Source organism: Delphinus delphis, chromosome 4 (assembly GCF_949987515.2).
Source record: "Delphinus delphis chromosome 4, mDelDel1.2, whole genome shotgun sequence".
NCBI classification, from domain to species: domain Eukaryota; kingdom Metazoa; phylum Chordata; class Mammalia; order Artiodactyla; family Delphinidae; genus Delphinus; species Delphinus delphis.
The window spans coordinates 71,374,566-71,391,414 of record NC_082686.1 but is presented as its reverse complement, the minus strand read 5'-3'; the positions used below and the strand labels follow the sequence as shown (position 1 = coordinate 71,391,414).

The following is a 16,849-nucleotide window of genomic DNA, read 5'->3' as shown; positions in this document are numbered from 1 at the left end:
ATGATTGTCAAGGTTACTCTCCAATTCCCAGCATTTTCTCAACACAGCTTCCAACCCAATAAAAATTCAAAACCAGCTGCAATTGAGTGAAAAGAACTGGATACACAGAATCAAACTGGATAAGGAAAACATGAGGAGATGAGGTGTCAAACTCCTTCTCTTGGGCCCCCAGTTGTTATGTTGTACACTTTATCTAGCCCTTTCATTTCTTATTAGAATACTACTCTTTCCTCTTCAAGGACAGTCCTGGGAATGGTTATAATTTCTTCAAGGAACTTTCACTATAACTATTTTAATATCATTGAAATACCTATTAGGGTAGGGGGGCTCTGAACTGGAATCCTTTGTAACTCTCATACATTTTGTACACTTTCTGAGCCACTTTTAAAAAGTGGATGAAGAGAGTAAAGGCAGACAAATAAAATAAAATGAATGAAGCTAGGTCTGGTACAGGAGTATTATCTAAAAGGGGAAAGCCAAATGGATCTCACTCTGGTTTTCTCCTCTCAAGGCTTTGAGACCAAGAATTTATTCAAACTGGGAGACACCAGGCTTTTTTAACCTTACATCATTAAACATTTGAGTCTATTTCTTTTTCCCCCCAGTTTTATTGAGAAATAATTGACATATAACATTATATTAGTTTAAGGCATACAACATAATGATTTGATATATGTATACCTTGTGAAATGATTACCAGAGTAAGTTTAGTTAACATCTTTCACTTCACACAGTTATAAATTTTGTTCCTTGTGATGAGAACTTTTAAGATCTACTCTCTTAGCAACTTTCAAATATACAATACAGTACTGTTAACTATAATCACCATGCTGTACATTACACCCCCAAAGTGACTTATAAGTTTGTACCTTTGGACCACCTTCACCCATCTCCCCCAACCCCTCATCCCCTGCCTCTGGTAATCATCAATCTGTTCTCTATTTCTATGAGTTTGGGTGTTTTGGATTCTACATATGTGAGATAATACAGTATTTGTCTTTCTCTGTCTGATTTATTTCACTTAGCATAATGCCCTCAAGGTCCATCCATGTTGCTACAAATGGCAAGATTTCCTTCTTTATGGCTAAATAATATTCCTGTGTGTGTGTGTGTGTGTGTGTCTGTGTGTGTGTGTGTGTGTGTGTGTGACATTTTCTTTATCCATTCATGTGTCAATGGACACTTAGGTTGTTTCCATGTCTTGGCTATTTTAAATAATGCTGCAATGAACATGGGGGTGCAGATATCTTTTCAAGAGAGTGATTTTGTTTCCCTTGGATATATATCCAGAAGGAGAATTGCTGGATCATACGGTAATTCTATTTTTAATATCCTGAGGAAATCTCCATACCGTTTTCCATAATGGCTGCCCCAATTTACAATACCACCAAGAGTCCCTTTTTCTCCACACCCTCGCCAACACTTGTTGCCTCTTGTCTTTTTTTTTTTTTTGTGGTACGCAGGCCTCTCACCACTGCGGCCTCTCCCGCTGTGCAGCACAGGCTCCGGACACGCAGGCCCAGCTGCCATGGCTCACGGGCCCAGCCGCTCCACGGCATGTGGGATCTTCCCGGACCAGGGCACGAACCCGTGTCCCCTGCATCGGCAGGCGGACTCTCAATCACTGTGCCACCAGGGAAGCCCGCCTCTTGTCTTTTTGATGCTAGCCCTTCTAACAGGTGTGAGATGATATCTCATTGTGGTTTTGATTTGCACTTCCCTCATGATTGGTCATGTGAAGCACTTTTTCATATACCTGTTGGCCATTCCCCTGTTCTATTTCTAACCCAGTCCTGGGAGATATTTCAAGATAACTAAGAGGCACACAGGACTCAGGTGGTCATTAAAAGGCCATTTATTGTTGTACTGTGAAACTGCCATCACAGAGGCCAACTGACTGCCAGCTTTTGCTTCAGGGATTCTCCATCTCCTATGCTTCCTCAGGAAGCATCTGGCCTGTTCTGACTGATACAGTTTTACATTCCAACAGGTTACAATCAAGTGGTGCAGGCCTGAGAGCCAGTCTGGTTCCTCAAGTGACTCTGCATATCTGTGTTCTGATTCATTCTGTATTGATCTCACAAGGTTTACTGTCAAAGAACATCATAATAGGGCTTCCCTGGTGGCGCAGTGGTTGGGAGTCCGCCTGCTGATGCAGGGGACACGGGTTTGTGCCCCGATCCGGGAGGATCCCGCATGCCGTGGAGCGGCTGGGCCCGTGAGCCATGGCCGCTGAGGCTGCACGTCCGGAGCCTGTGCTCCACAACGGGAGAGGCCGCAACAGTGAGAGGCCCGTGTACCGCAAAAAAAAAAAAAAAAAAAAAAAAAAAAAAAAAAGACACAAAGAACATCATAATAAATCCTGAAAGTAGACACCAAATACCCTATCATCCTAGGGCTTTGATTCCAAAATTTTACAAAGAGCATTGAAACCCTAGAAACCTTGAGCATTCAGATAGATCTATTAACAACTTCTGTACAAACTAAAGAAATTTTCTTCCCCAAAATGAAGTGCCCTTGAGATACCACAGCTACAAAAGAAGGTGGCTCTTACTCTAAGATGTACCAAACCGTCTATATTTGGTATATGCTCATATAGATGAAAAGTAAACTTAAAAAAGTTTTTTAAAATTAATTTATTTATTTATTTTTGGCTGCGTTGGGTATTCGTTGCTGCGCGTGGGCTTTTCCCTAGCTGCGGTGAGCAGGGGCTACTCTACATTGCGGTGCGCGGGCTTCTCATTGCAGTGGCTTCTCTTGTTGCAGAGCACAGGCTCTAGGCGCACAAGCTTCAGTAGTTGTGGCACGCAGACTCAGTAGTTGTGGCTCGCGGGCTCTAGAGCACAGGCTCAGTAGTTGTGACACACAGGCTTAGTTGCTCCACGGCACGTGGGATCTTCCCGGACCAGGGCTTGAACCCGTGTCCCCTGCACTGGCAAGTGGAGTCTTAACCACTGTGCCACCAGGGAAGTCCTAAAAATTTTTTGATTTACATAGCTAGTTTGTTTAGTGTCTTTACTTTTTAGGATCTTTTACCCTAATGATACTGTTATCATTTTCAGAGAGCTGAAATACTAAGTTCAACTGAAGCCCATACACAATGGTTGGATTAATCCATTCATACCTGAATCTTAGATGCAAATAAATAGATCACCATGAGAAATAAAATATCCCTCCTCATTCTTTACCCAGATTGTTAGCAAGTGAGGTCAGTCTTTCCTAGGCTAAACCTGTTTGCTAATAATTACTTGGATTGTATCATCTTGCATTCACATGTAACCTTCATCTGGGCACAGGCAAGGACTATATTAGGCTCAAAGCAGCCCTTTGTATGGCCACTTCTGCAAGTATACAGAGTGCTCTTCTTTAATCACCATAAATTAAAAGCAAGTCTTTCTAAGCATATTACCCTATGTCAAGGAAGAACTAGGCTTGAGTGGCAAGGGACAGCATAATCCATCTCTACTTGAATCATATTTACCAACAAACAGCAAAGCCAATCTCAGAATAAAGTCCTGCCAATTTTCTTTTGGGAGGGTTTTGACTACATTCTTTGAAGAGGAACAGGCATTGCTTAAGCAACTCAAATAAGCATACCCAAGGAAAAAGTTTCCCTAAATGCCAACTCAGTCTTAAGCTTGCCAAGTCACAATTAGAAGTAACACTCAGGTTAAAACAGTAAAGTTATAAGCAAATGTTATTTTTTAAAGAAGTGTTATACCATATAACTAATATAAAACTAATAACTAAAAATAAGTGAAATCAATAGTAAATACATAGTAAATACTGTGCAATTGTAAAATGAGATTCAATGCAAGAAATATATATTGGCATATCTTCCACCCCCAAGACTCTTTTTAGTAATAAAAGGAAACAGCTTCAACTTATTAGCATATCCCATCTACAGTATGCCAGTTATCTGCATTGTAATGTGGTATCTACCTGAGACCAGAGTTGAAGGTCAGGTTGTTCCAAGTCAGGTAATGATTTGATCCCTGAAATGTGAGGAGAGGTATGTGATACCCATATGTGGAATATCATGAAACCAATAAAATTTTTGATTAGGAACAATTTCCAAAGCTAATGAAAGTATGTAAAAGTATAAAAAACAGAATGTAAAATTATATTTATGATCTTAACATAAATATACTGAGAGAAATAGTGATATGTTAATAGTGGTTACTTTTGGTTATATAAGGGGAATGTAGAGAAGAGAGGAACTATTTCGGCCTTCCTTGAGGCTAGCAATTAAAGAAAGGTCAATAATATGAACAAAGTTAGTGAACCAGAAGCTGGAAAATACCATAAAGGATTTTTTAAATACTCAAGTATCAAAAGCATCTTATGCTGAAAGATTGTGGTCAGGCAAGCACCTAGGACTTTTTTTTTTTTTTTTTTTTTTTTTTGTGGTACGCGGGCCTCTAACTGTTGTGGCCTCTCCCATTGCGGAGCACAGCCTCTGGACGTGCAGGCTCAGCTGCCATGGCTCACGGGCCCAGCCCCTCCGCGGCATGTGGGATCTTCCCAGACCGGGGCACGAACCTGTGTCCCCTGCATCGGCAGGCGGACTCTCAATCACTGCGCCACCAGGGAAGCCCGCACCTAGGCCTTTTAATGCCAGAAAGCACTTCCTGGAAAGAAGTAATGGGTTCATTCTTAAAGTGGGGAAAAACCTAATTAGGGAAATAATTTTCTTAAATAAATTTATTTATTTATTTTTGTTTGTGTTGGGTCTTCATTGCTCTGCACGGGCTTTCTCCAGTTGTGGCGAGCGGGGCCTACTCTTCCTTGCAGTGTGGGTGCTTCTCATTGCGGTGGCTTCTCTTGTCGCAGAGCACGGGTTCTAGGCACACAGTCTTCAGTAGTTGTGGCATGCGGGCTCAGTAGTTGTGGCTCATGGGCTTTAGAGTGCAGGCTCAGCAGTTGTGGCGCACAGGCCCAGTTACTTCACGGCATGTAGGATCTTCCTGGACTAGGGATCGAACCCATGTCCCCTGCATTAGCAGGCAGATTTTTAACCACTACGCCACCAGGGAAGTCCCGGGAAATAATTATTGGTAACACTGAGGTAGCAAGAAACTACCACGTTTAATTTGCGTTTAACTTTCTTCTTACCTGGCTCCATATTTTCTGTTTTTAGTTATACAGTTTTTAACTTGTAGAGTATGTAGTATATTTATGATGCTTTTCAAATAAACAATATGCTTATAGAAAAAACATACTTGACTCTATTATTCAGCTCTCAGCTCTGGGGCACTTAGGAGAACCTATCCATTGGCAGTTCCATCCCTTTAGCGGTTGACAGCAGAATCTCAAAAGTCTAGGAGGGAACCTCAATGTCTAGGAATCTCAACGTCTAGAAGGCAGGCTTTGTAACTTTATACCTATTCAACAAATGCTTCACCAATCATACTAAATTTTAATGATACTAAATTTCTTGAATTTCAACAATGGGTAGATTTAACAAAAGGTAGGAAAATCCCTTATGTCAGAAACCTTACCACTGGTGATATGCAAACTCCTTAGTACAGAGTTCAAAAATTCTCCATCCTGCTCAGTACTCCTCAATTTGAATACAGTCTCTCTCTCTCTCTCTCTACCACATGCAAACATGCTAACCTCATACCTACTCTCATGACTGTATCCATGGAGACCTTTCCACTTGGAATGATTCTCTTCTTGTCCCGTTCAGGGATTAAGGTTCAGCCCTAGTACAATTTTCTCCCAAGAAGTTCTAAATAATCTGACCTGCAACAACTTTTTTGTTAGAAACTCCATAACACATGCTGTCAATACACCATTCCTCTTAATAATAATCTTTAAAAAAAAAACCAAAACATTGTTATTTACCGGTATGTGGTTGATTTCCTTAAGGAGAAGGACCATGGTTTTTCTATTTCCTTTTTTAAAAAAATATTTATTTATTTATTTATTTGGTTGTGCCAGGTCTTAGTTGTGGTAGGCAGGCTCTTTAGTTGCGGCAGGCAGGCTCTTTAGTTGCAGCTCACCAGCTCCTTAGTTGTGGCGTGTGAACTCCTAATTGTGGCATGCATGTGGGATCTAGTTCCCTGACCAGGGATCGAACCCGGGTCCCCAGCATTGGGAGTGTGGAGTCTTAACCTCTGCGCCACCAGGGAAGTCCCTCTATTTCTTTTGTATTTTATATTTTAATAAGCAGAGAGAAAATATCATTCAGTGGAAAGAGAACAAGCTTCACGGTCAGGCCAACCTGAATTTGAATCCTAGCTCTGCACAAACTAGCTGTACATCCTTGGGCAAGCCATTAAACTCTTTAAGCTTCAGTTCCCTCATCTGCAAAATGGAGAGAACAACTACTTCATAAAGGAGTGTAATTGATAATCTACAAAAAGCACCACCATCAAGCAAATAATAGTAGTATTACTTCCCTTTTCTCTGTCCTTTTCCTTTGAACTTCCATTGCATAAATCTAATAAATCCAGTTAAATCAGAAGGAGTACCTAGTATAAAGCCTTCTTACCCATTCTGCTTCAGAGAAAATTTGGGATTGGACAGTTTGTGACATAATTAAGACTAGTAACAGTGTTCCACCTACAAAGAATATCTTCACTGAATTTAAACTAGGGTCAAATTTCTTCTTAGCACAGGTTCCAAGGCCCTGTTTATGTTCATGGTACTTTCACTGAAGCAGGATAGCTGGAAAGACTTCCTCAATATTGGACGACCTTGTATATAACAGAGAATCAAATTTGCTTTCTGGATAGAATGAAAGAAACTTATAAGGTTTTACTGCAAAAAAATAAGGTTGATTTTGTGAGTCATATAAGAAAGCCAATCTCATTACCTTAGAGTCACACCTTATGTTGTCTGGGTAGAAGAGTGCTTTACAAGCAAGGTAAAGGAGGCATACACCACCACTCCAATAGCAAAGGCAAAGGAGGAAAGACACTGCCTCAGTTGCCTCAGTTTTAGGGACACTATTTTAAAGTAAAAGATAACCATCATTAGAACTAAAACTAAACTATCTCAAAAACTGCTGAGGAAAGAAAACAGCAAGAGAACATTATAGAAATCATTTTTAAAAGATGATAGAATTAAGACCCAACAGATATGAGATAAAAATAAGTGTCAATGGAATAAACTCAACTATTTAAAACAAAACAGCCAATCAAACAAAAAAGCAGGAGGAAACTATACTAATATCAAGGTTGTATTCAAGGCAAGAATCATTTAAAAAGACAAAGAGGGAATAATGAAGATATAGCTCTCATTAGTTTTTATGTATCTAATAACATGGCCTCAAAATATATCAAACAAAACCATACACACACACACACACACACACACACACACACACAGGGGAAACAAAAACTGCAGAAAACAAAAAGAAAAACGGGGATTTCCCTGGTGGTCCAGTGGGTAAGACTCCACGCTCCCAACGCAGGAGGCCCAGGTTCGATCCATGGTCGGGGAACTAGATCCTGCATGCCGCAACTAAGAGTCTGCATGCCACAACTAAGAAGTCCACATGCCACAACTAAAGATCCCATGTGCCACAACGAAGACCCAGCACAGCCAAAATAAATAAATAAATAATGAAAAGAAAAATGGAAATGGAAAAGAAAAAACAATGGTAATGGGAGATCACGAAAACCAAAAGTAAAAAAGTGATTAGAAGAGCTGAATAATATATAATTAATAAGGTTGTTCTATAACATCTAGAAAACTATACCTTGAAGGACACTTTTTTAAAGCACCATAGAACAGTCACGAAAATTGGCCTTGTACTAAGGCACACACATAAGAAAAGTCAATAGATCCTCAAAAGTAGAAGTAGTACAGACATATTCTCCAGCCAGAAAGCAATAAAACAGCGAGCAAATAACAAAAGTAGGTAGAAAAAAAAAAAACACCCTTGGAAAATCTAAAACTCTCAAAGGACTCCTTAGGAGGTTAGGAGGCAAAAATAAATTCATGGTCTTGGAGGGAGGTGGGTGAAGAGGAATGGCAATATGATTATTACTGCTTTCTTCTCAAAAGTATCCAAATGAGAGAGCTCACCGGGAGACTGTCTGAGAACCCTTAAGAAATTATGGGATTCTGCTGTTTTCTAGTAAAAAATCAATCATCTCTCAGTCCTACAAACCAGCAGGGTTCCTGTGAGTTTCACTGGCAAAGGATATGGCCCCACAAACTTTGAGAGATAGTTTGCCAAGTTCCTATTTACTCACTACTATTGATGACTTCCTTTAATAATCTTCTCTCCTCCTAATCAAGTGTAGTTTACACTTCAAGTGAGCCTGATCCAGAGGAACTAAAAACATGTAAGCATGCTGCAGTTCTTTCCTGAAAAATGCAGATTTACATCTACAGCAGCATTGTTCAATTGAACTTTCTGTGATGCTGGAAATGTTCTGTATCTGTGCTGTCCAATATGGCAGCCACTAGCCACTGTGGCCATTAAGCACTTGAAGTCTGTGCAGTGTGACTAAAGAACTGAAATTTTAAAATTTTATTTAATTTTAATTAATTGAGACTTAAATTACCACAGGTGGCTAAGTGGCTATTACGTTGGACAGAGCTGGTCTATAAATACCAAGACAGGTTGTTTAAGGAGGAAAGATTACAAAACAAAATAAAAAACAGGAAAAAAATTCCATTTATGGAAGAAGTGATAAAGCAAGTATAAAAAAGCAGAAACAGCTGTGGGGAGGGTAGATACTGAGAAAACCTTCAGCTTACGGTTCCTGCTATCAGCTGATACACCTCCGGCTTCTGGGTTCTGACAATAGCATTTTCCCCAAAAGCTTCAAGAGTATGTTTGCGGGGGGAGGGGTGTGGGGGCAGCGGGGGGCGGGGGGAGGAAGAATTGTACTAATAATTGGAGTAGCAGTTTGGATTGCTCAAAAATCATGTGATCCTCGTGCTTTGCTACCAGTGCTGCCAGAGCATGGTCAAAGGAAAAAGGGAACAAAAGGGAAGAAAATGAAAATTACGTGAAAAAGTGAAAAATGAATAAACAGAAAGGGAAAAACAGAGGCCCTTTCAATAGCAACAGAACCAATGACACCTGTCCAACCATAAGAAGCATGACCAAATTTTACCATTTTCATTCCTTGAGCAAATAAATATTCAGTGAACACCAACCATATGTCAGGCACCGTGCTAGGCACCGGGCTTATGGTGGTTAAAGAGGGAGAGTCCCCACCTCTCCGGATATTCAGAATGCAGTGGGGGAAAGGGGCACATACATTTAAAAAATGCTATAGAGTGAGAAGTGCTGTAATAAGAGAGATAGAAAAGGGCAGGCCAATGATGACTTCTAAAGGAGCATTATTTAAAGGACGACTAAGAGCTCTCCAGGCAAAGAAGGAGGCAATGCAGGGAATTTAGAGGAGCAAGTATCAGAATGGTGAGGAAGGAGATGTGAGTGAGTGAATGCCATGGTTTTGTAACTGGAAACTTCACACTGAATACCACAGAAGTTTTGACTTTCTATTTTCAATGAGAAATCACTGAACATTTCTGAGCAAAATACTAGAGTAACTTTGCTTCTGAAAAATTAAGCTGGTAGCAATGTGGAAGCTGCTTGGAATAGGGGGACTGGGCTCAGATTGGGAGCTTAGTCAGGAGGCTACTGAGAGAATCCACAATGAGAAATAATAAAGGCTTTAGTGAATAATTTTGTTTATAGCTGCCCAGAATTCATGTCCCTTTCTTTTGGTAACAGAATAATGATTCTTCACAGGGGAATCACCCCTCTGGCACTTAATCTGGTCCATGAAGTCCCAAGAAAATATCACCCTACCCTAGGATCCAGGGTTGGGCATATAACTTAGGCCTGACTGAGCAACATATTCCATACCCTGATTACAAGAACAGGAACATAAGTCAGTCCAAAAAGAGTCAGCCCCAGAATTTTCACTTTTGCTATACCTATGGGGATTGATTTTGTCTTCTTTTTGGTTGGATTGCTAAACTTGAAGTCGCCAAGGGTTATCCTGTAGAAAAATCTGCGACTTCCCTGGTGGTGCAGTGGTTAAGAGTCCGCCTGCCAATGCAGGGGACACGGGAAGATCCCACAGGCCGCAGAGCAACTAAGCCCATGTGCCACAATTACTGAGCCTGTGCTCTAGAGCCCACGAGCCACAACTACTGAAGCCCGCGCGCCTAGAGCCCGCGGTCTGCAACAAGAGAAGCCACCGCAATGAGAAGTCTGCATGTTGCAACGAAGAGTAGCCCTCACTCGCTGCAACTAGAGAAAGCCCATGCGTAGCAACAAGACCCAACACAGCCAAAAATAAATAAATAAAATAAAATAAATAAATTTTTTAAAAAAGATAAAAAAAAGAAAAATCTGCCTGAGAATGAAGCCAACACATCGAGAAAAAGAGCACACAGACAGGGACAAACTTTCTTTTTTTTTTTTAACATCTTTATTGGAGTATAATTGCTTTACAATGGTGTGTTAGTTTCTACTTTATAACAAAGTGAATCAGTTATACATATACTTATATCCCCATATCTCTTCCCTCTTGCATCTCCCTCCCTCCCACCCCTCTAGGGGGGTCACAAAGCACCGAGCTGATCTCTCTGTGCTATGCAGCTGCTTCCCACTAGTTATTGGTTTTACATTTGGTGGTGTATATATGTCCATGCCACTCTCTCACTCTGAGGGACAAACTTTTGTTTAAGCACCTACATTTGGCCATTCCTGAAGCAATACCACTCCCTGGATTTTTCGGTAATATAAGCCAATATATTTGGAAATGGAGGGAAAAAAAAAAGGCTTCAAGAGAAAAATCAGAAAGAGAACTCATTGGACCTGTGACTGCCTGGGTATGGGAAACGAAGGAGAGGGAAGTATCAAATTTCACTGAGGTTTCTGACTTGGTTGACTGAATGTAAAACACTATTAACTGAGATAGAGAACAGAGGAGGAAAAGGTTTTGGTCAATAGAATGAGCTCAGTTTGGAGACACAAAAAAGTACCTTAATCCTTGAATTCTGACTCTATCTGACTCACTGTACCACGAAAACTGTGGAAGTAGCCGGGTTCCAAGCTCAGAAGTAGATTGCATAGCCCAAGGCAGCTGAGGGTGACAGCAATGCAAGAAGAATCATTCCTTTAATTTTTCACCAAACTCCAAATAATTGGCATTTAGGAAACCCTAGGAAAAGTGAAGTATCATCCCTAAGCATTACAGCATTTTGCTAGTGGTGACTAGCTACATGGAAAACAATAGGGGTATCTATGACATTCCACTCCAAGGATGAAGTTAAAAGCTAGGCCAACACCCCAGTCCCCAGTGTGTTCGACTCGGATAGAGGAGCCACAGAAGGAGGAAGAGCGAGCAATGATACCATTGAAAACAGCAACTGGAAGAGCACCCACTAACCTTATTTTAAGAAAACTGGGGAGGAGATGGAAGTAGACATTTTTTGCATTCAGTACATATCAGGCACTCTGTGAGGAGCTTTATGCACATTACGTTATTGAATCCTCACAACTTACCAGTCAGGAAGGCATCATTCTTCCCACTCAAACAGGATAAGCCAAGTTAAGCCGTAGAGCTAGAATTCAAATGCAGATCTACCTGGATATAAAGCTTATGCACATTTCACTACATCAACTGCTTTCAGGAAATAACTGAGCAGTTTTATACTTCATTATATATTAAAAAAAAAAATGATGCCATCTCATCAAGATGTCCTCTGAATTGGGTGTTTTACCGGCCATAGAAGGGTTAGGTTTGCAGTGACCCAGCCACAGTGCCTCAATTCTCAGGCACAAGGCATGTATTTTATTTACCATTTGACTATCTGGAACTAAGGAGGCCATCAGTGCCATGAAGTCCCATTAAATAAAACATTCTGAGTTAACTAGCCACCCACAGAGAGTTGGCTATGGCAACAGTATGAGTGATTTTGTGGGGATAATCCCACTACTGAAATTAAGTTTTGACTAAAGTTCCTTGATTAAGAGGCAAGCATGGAAAGAATAACAGAAAAAGATACCTGCAAAGGAGCGGTCCTAATAGCCTTAAAATGACAGGCAAAGAATGCTATAAAATTCATTACCTTATACATTTCTTCGTCCCAGTATATTAGCATAGTGAAAGGTAGTATAGTGTAGGTATTAAAAGTAGAGCCAGGGCTGCCCTGGTGGCACAGTGGTTGAGAGTCCGCCTGGCGATGCAGGGGACACGGGTTCGTGCCCCGGTTCGGGAGGATCCCACATGCCGCGGAGCAGCTGGGCCCGTGAGCCATGGCCGCTGAGCCTGCGCGTCCGGAGCCTGTGCTCCGCGACGGGAGAGGCCACAGCTGTGAGAAGCCCAAGTACCGCAAAAGAAAAAAAAAAAAAAAAAAAAAAAAAAAGTAGAGCCAGATTGCCTGGGTTTGAATCCCAGTTCCACCAAGGATTTACTGTATGACCTTGGCAAGTTATTTATCCTGTCTATGTCTCAGCTCCCTCACCTGTCAAATGGTGATAATATATTGAATAGTACCTATCTCACCCAGTTGTTATGGGGATTAAATAATACTTGTAAGGCTCTTAAGCAATGCCTGGCATGTAGTAAATAGGTGTTTGTTAAATATATTAAATAAATAAAAAACTCAGCAAGATGGGGAGGAAATTTGAATTTCCGACCCAGCCTCTCCCACATGAACTGGTAGAGGAAAATAAAAACAATCCTAAAATTTGTTTAGAATGTATATAGGACCTTTTACATGAAGCATTTCACAGACATCTGGAGGAAGAATAAGTAGCCAAATATACATAAGCAGAAACTGAAACATGGAAAAGGGAAGTAAGATGTTCAGTTTCACTGAACACATCATTCACAAGTCTCGGGCAGGAACGCCAAGGTCCTGTCGGCCCAGGTTTTGTACAGCAGGCCACAGGCTAACTGTGCACATAAAAGAGGAGTCTCACCCTTTAAAACAGCCAGGTCTTCACCCAGGTACAACATCTCATTAATTTTCCCCTGTTGATATTTTCTCAGAGGTAAATATTCCACCTCCAGTCTTTGGATCCCAGCTGCTCCTGAGACTCTAATTATATCTGAATATTTTTAAAAGTCAAGAAAGACTTCCTTAAATGTAAGACCAGACACTATAAAACTCTTAGAAGAAAACAAAGGCAGAACACTCTATGACATAAATCACAGCAAGATCCTTTTTGACCCACCTCCTAGAGAAGTGGAAATAAAAACAAAAATAAACAAATGGGACCTAATGAAACTTAAAAGCTTTTGCACAGCAAATGAAACCATAAACAAGACCAAAAGACAACACTCACAATGGGAGAAAATATTTTCCAACAAAGCAACTGACAAAGGATTAATCTCCAAAGTATACAAGCAGCTCATGCAGCTCAATATCAAAAAAACAAACAACCCAATCCAAAAATGGGCAGAAGACCTAAACAGACATTTCTCCAAAGAAGATATAGATTGCCAACAAACATATGAAAGGATTCTCAACATTACTAATCACTAGAGAAATGCAAGTCAAAACTACAATGAGGTATCACCTCACACCAGTCAGAATGGCCATCATCAAAAATCTACAAACAATAAATGCTGGAGAGGGTGTGGAGAAAAGGGAACCCTCTCTCACTGTTGGTGGGAAAGTAAATTGATACAGCCACTATGGAGAACAGTATGGAGGTTCCTTAAAAAACTAAAAATAGAACCACCATATGACCCAGCAATCCCACTACTGGGCATATAACCTGAGAAAACCATAATTCAAAAAGAGTCATGTACCAAAATGTTCACTGCAGCTCTATTTACAATAGCCAGGACATGGAAGCAACCTAAGTGTCCATTGACAGATGAATGGATAAAGAAGATGTGTCACATATATACAATGGAATATTACTCAGCCATAAAAAGAAATGAAATTGAGTTATTTGTAGTGAGGTGGATGGACCCAGAGTCTGTCATACAGAATAAAGGAAGTCAGAAAGAAAAAAACAAATGCCATATGCTAACACATATATATGGAATCTAAAAAAAAAAAAAGGTTCTGACGAACCTAGGGGCAGGACAGGAATAAAGATGCAGACGTAGAGAGTGGACTTGAGGACACGGGGAAGGGGAAGGAGAAGGGTAAGCTGGGACGAAGTGAGAGAGAGGCATGGACATATACACACTACCAAATGTAAAATAGATAGCTAGTGGGAAGCAGCCACAGAGTACAGGGAGATCAGCATAGCACAGGGAGATCAGCTCCGTGCTTTGCGACCCACTAGAGGAGTGGGATAGGGAGGGTAGGAGGGAGATGCAAGAGGGAGGGGATATGGGGATATATGTATATGTATAGCTTATTCACTTTGTTATACAGCAGAAACTAACACAACAATGTAAAGCAATTATAATTCAACAAAGATGTTAAAAAAAAGACTTCCTTAACCCACATTCCTGCTCTATGATGTACATTCCAGATTCTTAAGAGGTTAAGACCAGAGTTATTAATGAAGCAACCCCTACATAGGGGTAGTACCTCTCCAGAGTCCAAGCCACCATTCGGTCAAAGTAGTTTTTAAAATCTTAAATTCTCTAATTTCTAGAAGGTATGAACTTGATAACAACAGTTTCATATAAATAAATGGGAAATGGCTTAGCTGCATTGTGGGGAAGGAGTGAAGGGTTTAAGGATGGAAAGGGAACGACAGGGAGGTCCTGTTACTCTCTGACAGGGATCCAGCTTTGACAAAGGGCACGCACGCAATTTCTAGTCCCACTAGCAAGCCCCCATCCCCATTCCACTGCCATTACAACCGCCCACTTTCATCCGCAGGCCCTCCTTCACTCCTTCCTCACACTCATTTTTCCTAAGCTTCTTTCTAGGCAACTCATAATGCCTAACCTTTACTCCCAGAAATTCTTACTTCAACCTTCTTAATATTGGCCCGAATTGCTGTCACCGTAAGTTTCAGTCGGGGCACCCACCTTGTCCCCTACTGCTATCTATAGACTCTGGCCTATGAAATCTCCCTACAGCACCTCTCAATATCCACCTCCTCCCCAGCAGCCTTGGATCTGAGCTTCACCCACTTCTGCCCACCCCCCAAGCCCCCGCCCTCAACATACCCTACCCCCCTCCTTCACCCTCACTAAGCCCGTTCCCTCGTCCGCCCTATCCACGCCCTGCGCGTCCCTCCTTTCAGAATTTTTTCCCAAACAAGTTGCCCACAACAGTTGCCCTCATGTCTGTCGCGCCCGGCAGGTCTCCCCGTGCTCTCCGAGCCCTCTCAAGCCTCCCGGGACTTCAACGCATCAATCCGCCCGCGACTCTCCGGCCCCTTCCCAGCCCACCTGCTCTCCTCCGGCAAGCCCTCCTCGCAGCCGCCAAGCTCCATTCCCGCGCCCTCTGCCCGCATCCGGGGCTGCGACGTCGCCTCTTCTCTTGAGAGGCGTCCCCGTCGCTTCGCCCCTCAGGGCTCCCAGAGTCCCCCGGGAACCGAGGAGGCACCCACGGCCGGTGGGCTCAGAGTGATGCACTACAGCCGGGTGACAGCAAAGGCAGTGACTGCTGCCTCAGCTGCTGTTTCTAGCCACCCCCGCTTCCGGCTCCAAGAACTACAACTCCCAGCAAGCACTTCGAAGGCCCGGCCGCTACCGGCATGCACCGCCCTATCCAATCAGAGGCTGCGCTCGCAGCGACTTCAGACCCTGGCGGCGAGCTTGCGGTAGTGCACCCGGCGGGAAGCCGGGGTCTGAAACGCCCACCAACCCTAGTCTCCGGAGTTCGTACTGGTGTGGACCTTCACACAAGTCTGTCACACTTCACCCTTGAAACCATACTCGGTCAGAGGTCTAGACTCGAAAATAACGCTGGTCTTAATCCAAGTACGATTAACCCCACTTTAGCCTACCCGGGTTTAACACCTGTTGGTGGTGTTTGGAGACCTCAAAAATTTTAATGAAGAACTCGCAAACTCGCAAGAGCTCATGTCGCTTTGGGATCACAAAGGAAGGGGAGGAGGCAAAAGCTTTGGGGAAAGGTTTCCTGGAGGACTGATGTCAGAGCAGAGTCTTTTAGGATGAGTATGAGTTAGCCTAGAGAAGAAGGGAAGAGAAGGCGAAGAGAGTAACACAGACATGAGGAAGCGGGTCTGGGAACAGCTTGTTCTGAGTAGTAATCAGAGCTGGGAAGAGGTGAGAAACAGGCAGACCAGATCATGACGCCATGTGAGTTTGGATTTTATCCTAAGAACAATTAGGAGCAAATCAAGGATATGCAAATCAAGAAGTGATTTGATCAAACTTGCTTAGAAAGCTACTTTTGACAATGTGGAGAGGTAATGGGGTATGTACTATGTTGGAGGGAAGGTCAAAAGAATGGATATGGGAAGAGGTTGGAAGTCCCTATAAAGGCCAAGTGTAATGCCAATGAGTGAAGTCAGCCAGTTGTAGGAGAATGGCAGAAACTCTCTGAACTGGAACCCCCATGCCTCATCCAAAAAGGAAAGTCTCATCTTAGCTATAGTTGAATGTTGCCAAATATTCTGATCTTTTAATAAAGCTGGAATCTGCATTTTTAAGTACAATTTCCAATTTTTAAAATATTGGCAACAATTTTAAGGTAAACATTACATGGGCCAAAAAAAAAAAAATTCTGTAGGCTAAATGTGGACTTTGGGTTTGCAAGTCCAGGCCTAAACTTGGGTAGTGGCTGTAGGGAACAAGGAGATTGGGATTAGAGCCATGGTAAGGCAACAGAATCAGCACTACTCTGTTAGGGAGAGATCTAGGTTAACTCCATAAAAACTAGTTACTCTGTTAAAAATAATACATGACTTTCAGAAATGTTCAAACTTGAGAAAACATTTTTTGTGAATTAAAAGTGAAAGAGCCTT

At 41.9% G+C, this 16,849-nt stretch overlaps 1 protein-coding gene across 3 annotated transcripts in view; it reads right to left on the bottom strand.

Annotated features, from left to right (window-relative positions):
* RUBCN (rubicon autophagy regulator) overlaps positions 1-15,525 on the bottom strand; it is a 57,287-nt gene extending 41,762 nt beyond the window's left edge. For all 3 annotated transcript variants that reach the window (XM_060010835.1, XM_060010833.1, XM_060010834.1), the window contains exon 1: positions 15,306-15,525. In XM_060010835.1, the coding sequence (XP_059866818.1) occupies positions 15,306-15,370 (65 nt within the window). In that variant the 5' untranslated portion in view covers positions 15,371-15,525. The remainder of the gene's footprint in view (positions 1-15,305) is intronic.
* Between the last annotated feature and the right edge of the window lie 1,324 nt (positions 15,526-16,849).